This window comes from Gasterosteus aculeatus, chromosome 16 (genome assembly GCF_964276395.1).
Source record: "Gasterosteus aculeatus chromosome 16, fGasAcu3.hap1.1, whole genome shotgun sequence".
In the NCBI taxonomy this organism is placed as follows: Eukaryota; Metazoa; Chordata; class Actinopteri; order Perciformes; family Gasterosteidae; genus Gasterosteus; species Gasterosteus aculeatus.
The window spans coordinates 12,427,004-12,435,997 of NC_135704.1; the positions used below are offsets into that span (position 1 = coordinate 12,427,004).

At 42.3% G+C, this 8,994-nt stretch overlaps 1 protein-coding gene across 1 annotated transcript; it reads left to right on the plus strand.

Annotated features, from left to right (window-relative positions):
• The first annotated feature begins 1,308 nt into the window (after positions 1 to 1,308).
• Positions 1,309 to 8,726, plus strand: LOC144388721 (uncharacterized). The gene is made up of 3 exons (XM_078090061.1): positions 1,309 to 3,843; positions 4,240 to 4,293; positions 4,386 to 8,726. The coding sequence occupies exons 2-3, from the start codon at positions 4,260 to 4,262 to the stop codon at positions 8,243 to 8,245; spliced, it is 3,894 nt and encodes a 1,297-aa protein (XP_077946187.1). The 5' UTR covers positions 1,309 to 3,843; positions 4,240 to 4,259; the 3' UTR covers positions 8,246 to 8,726.
• The last annotated feature ends 268 nt before the right edge of the window (positions 8,727 to 8,994 follow it).

An 8,994-nucleotide genomic window follows, 5' to 3' on the forward strand; every position in this document is an offset into this window, starting at 1 on the left:
CTGCTGCTCCTCGGGGTCGATGCTCTCCTCTCGTGTTCAGGTTCTCCTCCTCACAAGGACGGGCGCACACCGCAGGATAAAGCGGAGGGCGGCGCCTCGGCGAGGCCGGCGTAAGTCAACACCATGTTTCTATTTCTCTTCCTGCGCAAAGGAAGCTGCTGTCGTCACAAAGTGAAACCAAGACAAAATACCTCTGATCATTTTACACTCGAGGAATATCTTCCTTTAAATCTCACAAACATATTCCATTGACTCATAATCACATCGGCTCTGTGCTATTTATAAACATGGTAACATTTATATCCAGTAGATGTTATAGGATTTAAATCCTACAAAGACAGATTTATATCAATCTTCATCGGATAAAATATTAATTCTAAAAGAATAGGGAATATTTTTGTTTATATTTACTGATCAAATATTATTCATGGGATTTGCTGCAACCAAAAGAGAAGAAGATTTTAGGAAAGAAAATCTTAAAAGGGCACCAGGGAGTCATGTGGCCAAGGCCATTACTTTAAATAAACTGCCATGCCTTCTTATCCAGACTCTGGTTTGAACTTTTCACCTCGGTTGAAAACACATGGAAGTTATGAAAAGATGAATTTGTTTTTAATTGACTATTTAATGCCAATATAATTGGTGTGAGCTCAACAGTTGTGAGTCTTTCATGTAAGTGTGAGAATATCCGGGTGATCGAAGGCATGAATGCCTTATTGTCATTGCCTTATTAACAGAGCAATGATTGATACCATTCAAGTGATAATGATCCACTTTATGAATTAACCCTGGCTAAACAGTTCCGGAATCAGGAAACATTTATTGCCAAAATATGTCAAACATACAAGGAATTTGTTTTGGCGGTTGGTGATTGACAGTAGACAGTGTAACAATATGTCACGGTTTGGGTTCGTGTCTGGTTTTATTTTGTAGTTTCCTTCCTCTGTTCTCCCTGGGTCCACAATCTTGTTCTCGTTCCTGGTTCCTGTCTCCGTTTTTGCCCCTTGGCCGTTTGCTTTTGAAAACCTTTTTGATGATTAAAGTCCCTTTTCTTTTTGAAAACTCTGCGTCTGAGTCCTACCTTCCCCGCCATGCAGCTTCCTAAAAACAATAGACAACAAGACAGCAGTGCACAAGTAATAAAATAAAGTAAAATGAAATGCTAATGCAATGGGTTAGTAGAATAAGACTATGGGTTAGTATAAAACAAGAGAATAAAGTTAAAGTTAAAAATTTAAAATATTATAAAAGTTATTCACAAACAAACAGTTTTCATCTGGGGTGAGAGGGGTCGGTTTTCGATCTTTTTAGCTCGTTGACACGCGTCATCATTTGTTTGTAAAATATATCCAGAAAAATATAATGACATTACTTATTTACAATTGATTGACCACTTTTTATTTAACAGTGTTTGTGATCCATAAAAAATACATTATAAGACAAGTTTTGGACCCCAGGCCACACTTTGGACCGCCCTTGGGGACATTTAGATTTTTTATGTTGAATTCAAGTGTTTAAATTGAGGAATTGACTATTTAACTATTTAATCTGCCGCTGAATAAAAGCTTTTATTTGTTTCGTTTTTGCACAAATAAAAGTGAATTATCACATCATCTAAACCTATTTCTAAATAAAGGTATTACAGCTGTTTGAGACAGACGTATTACAGGGAAACAAGCCCCGCCCACTCTTGTGGGGACATTTCTTTGCTGTTGTTGTGACGTTGGCAGAAGAGCAGGGCGTTGTTTGTAAACAGTCAACATGTCAGGATGCATCATGTGCGACTGACACGAGAACAAGGAATGTGCTCAGGCTGTGAGACAAAAGACATTAGAAAGACATTCAGAGACCCACAAAGAGTATACAGTTACAGTACAATTATCAGTAATGAAATCAAACGTCAAGCATTGACATAATAATCACTATCTTGGCTAATATGAGCCGATGCAATGGCATCTTTAACCTTAAGACAACAAACAGGACAATAGACAGAAAGAGTTGTATCAAGAGGTCAGAGGGTTGGTTATGGCATTTTGTAATTATGATGTTTTTCAATGAATGAAGATGGAAATGCGGAAAGTTTTTCCAATTTAAAGAAGTACAATTACAATTTAAAGAATGAAAAAAAGAGATGAACTTTCATGTTCCCACTGAGCCACTGAAGTGGAACCTGCAGCGCTAACGGTGCTAACAGGGCTTAAAGGTTCATATTTAGACCATATTTGACACCTGCGTTCAACTGAGAAATTGTGACCTGGTTTCTTAGTTATCCAAAATGATGATATGCTATTGTTTCACTACTGAAAATTCCAGGGAAATATGGTCAACAAGAATCTTGAAGAAAAGTAGAATTGAGAAGTTGGTTATAATATTTACACCTTTCAGCCGATTTGGATTCATGAAATTGTGAATTCATTCTGAATTTGTCTAAACTTCTATGGCTTATTTTACATCTGCCTATTTTCATCTAACAATCTTGTAGAAGTGTTTTTATTTGTATTTCAAATCTGATTCTTTGGCAGTCTATCATTTGATGTTCTATTTGAACTGACCTGAACTGACTTTAAACAACATATTACGCATTGACGTTTGGTGGATGAGTGACAATCATTAAAAGAAACCAGAAACCAGAAACTAGAAAAACTAGTCATCCCCCTACACCCCCATCCCTTGATTGCTCTTGTTGCTTAGCAACAACAATGTTAAGAGCAGACTCTGTAGGTGTGTGTGTTTGACGTCTGGGATTCTGCCTCTCCTCCAGTGACTCGGCTCCGAAACATTTCTGGGAGCGGTGCCGCCCTGTTGGTGATCCATTTGTTTATTTATTTTGATTTCTCTGTCTCATTACATCAAAAGATTTGTAAATTGTTTTAATTTTTAAAGCGCTGATAATTATTTTTAAATTAGTTTCCCCTGTTAGATACATGTCGTTTCTAATTAAAGAATGAACAGCAGCTCTAAAGTCACATTAAGGGAACTCGTGGTGCTTTGCTAAAGTAACGGAAATATATTTGATTACAGGTAGCTTAATAATGAAAAAGAAAATGGAAAAATGCGAAAGAAGACTGTGGCGAGATGTTCCATCCACGACCCGGTTCACTCACAACAGGGAGGAGCGCTTGTTTCCATCCACCTGGGATGTTCCTGATCAGAGGAAGAATTTCATTCTAATGGACAATATGTAGAACAGGAACTGAATACATGTAGAAAGGGGGGAAGAAAGGATATAATGGCACAACGGCACTGAAAGCAAAGTGGCAAGTAACAGAAGGAGTGAAATGAATAAAAAGGACGTTTTAAAATCATCACACAGGGCTCAAGATGCTTTTGCTTGTAATAAATAAAACAAATTTACATAGGGAAAAAGTGAGTGTTCTCTGCGTTAAATCTCCTGTAAAGTAAAAATAAAGTAGTATGTATGCCTGTGTAACAGGTGGAGGAGGAGGTGGAGGATGATTTCTTATTTTCTTAAATTATTGTGGTGTGGTTATGGAGTGATATTTAGAACCAGAAATCAGTTGTTAGAATGGAGTGGGTCTGATGCACGTAGACTCAATCACATCAATTCATCGTCAGAGATAATACGTCTTTTAAAAGAATGTCACTCTGCAGGTTTCTACACGGTGTTATAACATACAGTATGAATGACATATTACAGGGGTGGCTGCACCTTTGGAAAACATCATCAATGTCTGATGTCACCTTACATTCTCTGCATGGATATAAAAGCTGCTTCATGCTCAGTGGAGAACATTGACCAGCAAACAGAGAACCCTGAACAGGTGAACAGGAGAGCATAACTACTCCACGGCAGGAAAGAGAAGTCAAGCTCAAACCATCTCTGTGAGTGTTTTTCATCTCCATTGTCTATTTCTATGAGATACGTTTCCTGCCTTTTCATGTTTCAATGTTATGAAATTATATAAATGTTCTTTATCATTGGTGATACATGTATCTGTACAACTATAAATATGCTATGTCTTGATATTTAAAAGTTGTTCTTTTAACTTAACTTAAAAGGTTAAATTATTTACAAAATAGCATGTTTTATACTTTTTAAAGAAAGTATGCTAATAATACCGGTAAATGGTAAAAGTTTGTCAAACATTGTGGTGTTGATGAAAATTGAAGTAAATTTATTAATATGTAACAAAGTACTAAATGTAATTACTAAATGTATTACTGGTTGAAATACACCTGAGTTAATAATAACATCTAAAAGATCTCTTTTTACAACAGGCAACAACTTTCCATTGACGATGAAGATCTGTATTGTCCTACTTCTGTGTGTTGGTAAGCTTAATGACTTGAAAAACAGTAAATCTTTCAAATGTTCCATCAAAATATTCAATTAAAACTGATTCATTGATATCATTTCTGAACAGCGTTAGGAAATGCAGAAACAACAACAGTTGCAAATGCAGGAACAACTACGGCTGCCCCAGCGACAACTACAGCAGCTCTAACAACTACAGCTGTACCCGCAACAACCACAGTACCAGCTGCAACAACTACAGATGCCCCTGCAACAACTACAGTAGCAACCACAACAACTACAGTCGCAGCTGCAACAACAACAGTACCAGCCGCAACAACTACAGCCAACCCAACAACAACTACAGTACCAGCTCCAGCAACTACAGTAGCAGCGGCAACAACTACAGTACCAGCTGCAACAACTACAGCTGCACCCGCAACAACTACAGTCACAGCCGGAACAACTACAGTAGCAGCGGAAACAACCAAAGCCAACCCAACAACAGCAGCAGCAACCACCACAAATACCCCAGCCACAACTACTGCAGCTCTAACAACTACAGCTGCACCTGCAACAACAACAGTACCAGCTGCAACAACTACAGTACCAGCTGCAACAACCACGGTAGCAGCCGCAACAACTACAGCCAACCCAACAACTACAGTACCAGCTGCAGCAACTACAGTAGCAGCGGCAACAACTACAGTACCAGCTGCAACAACTACAGCTGCACCCGCAACAACTACAGTAGCAACCACTACAACTACAGACGCAGCCGGAACAACTACAGTAGCAGCGGAAACAACCAAAGCCAACCCAACAACAGCAGCAGCAACCACCACAAATACCCCAGCCACAACTACTGCAGCTGTAACAACTACAGCTGCACCTGCAACAACAACAGTACCAGCTGCAACAACTACAGCACCAGCTGCAACAACCACGGTAGCAGCCGCAACAACTACAGCCAACCCAACAACAACTAGACTACCAGCTGGAACTACTACAGTAGCAGCCGCCACAACCACAGGAGCAGCCGCAAAAACTACAGTGGCAGCCACAACTACTACGGTACCAGCCGCAACAACTACAGCCAACCCAACAACAACTGCAGTGGCAGCAACCACCACAGATGCCTCAGCCACAACAACAGTACAAGCTGCCACAACTACAGTACCAGCTGCAACAACCACGGTAGCAGCCGCAACAACTACAGCCAACCCAACAACAACTACAGTACCAGCTGGAACAACTACAGTTGCACCTCAAACAACAGTACCAGCTGCAACAACTACAGTGGCAGCCGCAACAACTACAGTACCAGCTGAAACAACTACAGCAGCATCCGCAACAACTACAGGAGCAGCCGCGACGACTACAGTGGCAGCCGCAACTACAGCTGCACCTGCAACAACTGCAGCAGCAGCAACAACTACAGTACCAGCTGCTACAACTACAACAGCATCTGCAACAACTGCAGCAGCAGCAACTACAGTACCAGCTGAAACACCTACAGCAGCATCCGCAACAACTACAGTGGTAGCTACAACAACTACAGCCAACCCAACAACAACTTCAGTGGCAGCGACCACCACAGATGCCCCAGCCACAACTACAGCAGCTCTAACAACTACACCTGCACCAGCAACGACTACAGTACCAGCTGCAACCACTACAGTACCAGCTGCAACAACCACAGTAGCAGCCGCAACAACTACAGCCAACCCAACAACAACTACAGTACCAGCTGGAACAACTACAGTTGCACCTCAAACATCAGTACCAGTTGCAACAACTACAGTGGCTGCTGCAACAACTACGGTACCAGCCGCAACAACTACAGCCAACCCAACAACAACTACAGTACCAGCTCCAGCAACAACAGTAGCAGCGGCAACAACTACGGTACCAGCCGCAACAACTACAGCCAACCCAACAACAACTGCAGCAGCAGCAACCACCACAAATGCACCTGCAACAACTACAGTGGCAGCCGCAACAACTACAGTACCAGCTGGAACAACTACAGTAGCATCCGCAACAACTACAGCTGCACCTGCAACAACTGCAGCAGCCGCAACAACTACAGTACCAGCTGGAACAACTACAGTAGCATCCGCAACAACTACAGCTGCACCTGCAACAACTGCAGCAGCAGCAACAACTACAGTACCAGCTGCAACAACCATAGCAGCATCTGCAACAACTGCAGCAGCAGCAACTACAGTACCAGCTGAAACAACTACAGCAGCATCCGCAACAACTACAGTGGTAGCCACAACAACTACAGCCAACCCAACAACAACTTCAGTGGCAGCGACCACCACAGATGTCCCAGCCACAACTACAGCAGCTCTAACAACTACAGATGCACCCGCAGCAACTACAGTAGCAGCCGCTACAACTACAGTAGCAGCTGCTACAACTACAGTGGTAGCCGCAACAACTACGGTACCAGCCGCAACAACTACAGTAAACCCGACAACAACAGCAGCAACCACAACAACTGCAGGAGCAGCAGCCACCACAGATGCCCCAGCCACAACTACAGCAGCTCTAACAACTACAGCTGCACCTGCAACAACTGCAGCAGCAGCAACAACTACAGTACCAGCTGCAACAACCATAGCAGCATCTGCAACAACTGCAGCAGCAGCAACTACAGTACCAGCTGAAACAACTACAGCAGCATCCGCAACAACTACAGTGGTAGCCACAACAACTACAGCCAACCCAACAACAACTGCAGTGGCAGCGACCACCACAGATGCCCCAGCCACAACTACAGCAGCTCTAACAACTACAGCTGCACCCGCAGCAACTACAGTAGCAGCCGCTACAACTACAGTAGCAGCTGCTACAACTACAGTGGTAGCCGCAACAACTACGGTACCAGCCGCAACAACTACAGTAAACCCGACAACAACAGCAGCAACCACAACAACTGCAGGAGCAGCAGCCACCACAGATGCCCCAGCCACAACTACAGCAGCTCTAACAACTACAGCTGCACCTGCAACAACTACAGTAGCAGCCGCAACAACTACATTGGTAGCCACACCAACTACAGCTGCAATAACTACAGTAGCAGCAGCAACAGCTGCAGCAGCAGCAACCACCACAAATGCCCCAGCCACAACTACAGCAGCTCTAACAACTACAGCTGCACCCGCAGCAACTACAGTAGCAGCCGCTACAACTACAGTAGCAGCTGCTACAACTAAAGTGGTAGCCGCAACAACTACGGTACCAGCCGCCTCAACTACAGTAAACCCGAGAACAACAGCAGCAACCACAACAATTGCAGGAGCAGCAGCCACCACAGATGCCCCAGCCAAAACTACAGCAGCTCTAACAAATACAGCTGCACCTGCAACAACTACAGTAACAACCTCAACAGTAGCAGCCGCAACAACTACAGTGGTAGCCACAACAACTACAGTACCAGGTGCAATAACTACAGTAGCAGCAGCAACAACTGCAGCAGCAGCAACCACCACAAATGCCCCAGCCACAACTACAGCAGCTCTAACAACTACACCTGCACCATCAATGACTACAGTGGTAGCTGCAACAACCACAGCCAACCCAACAGCAGCAGCAGCAACCACAACAAGAGCCCCAGCCACAACTACAGCAGCTCTAACAACTACAGCTGCACCCGCAGCAACTACAGTAGCAGCCGCAACAACTACTGTGCCAGCTGCAACAACTACAGTAGCACCGTCAACAACCACGAACACCCCACAAATAACCACAGCACCTACAACAACATCATCCGCAACAATGACAATTGCTGCTGCAACAACACCAACCGCACCGGCAACAACAGCCAACCCAACAACAATATCAGCAGCCGCAATGACAACAGCAGCTCCGTCTACATTTGCAACAACAACCACCACCACAGCTTCCTCTGCAGTCATCAACAGGACAAGTTTCTATTTAGTTGTTGCAGTTGTTACAGCAGTTCTGTGGAATTATTAAGTGGACTGGAACAAGAGACTAAGAAGAACCCACATTTACATGTTGTACACATAGTGAGTTATTTACGAACTTGATGGATTGTAAGGAACGTAATTTATTATCCTTATTGTAACTTATTAACCTGTTATTTATTTCATATATTTATAATGTTATGATATTTTAACTATCACTTTTGTTCTTTTCTCAAAGCTATTGTATGACCCTGGTGATAATCTGTAACTATTTGGGATTGAAGTACACTGAGAAGCTCTGTGTTTATTCTGCTGACATAACATGAGCATAAATATAACTGTTTTTACAAATGCACCTGGTAATAACATGAAAGACTCTCAAAGGTTGTACGTAGTTTGTGTTTTATGGCACTACTTTTTAATTGTTTATCGAGTCTGCTTACTGCTGGTCTACTCATTTGTACTCATTTAGATATTGATGTTAATATGTCATGTGAAGTATCCGAAACAATAAAAGGGAAACAGAGTGACTTATGGTTGTAAATGAGGTGGTATCCTACTCATTTAAGTTTCTTTGGTATTGTCTTGATAATCATCTTGGCTTGGCATCGCTCAGCAAAATGTATTGTTATTATCATTTCAGGTTACAAAGAAGTTATGTTTTTATATCATAACCCAATTGAAAACCGTTTTGGCGAAATGCTGATTTGCGATTTGAAACGTCTTTATACATTTATTTTAGAACTAACAATTTTATACCTTTAGAAAGTTCTTTGGTATATATATATATATATATAT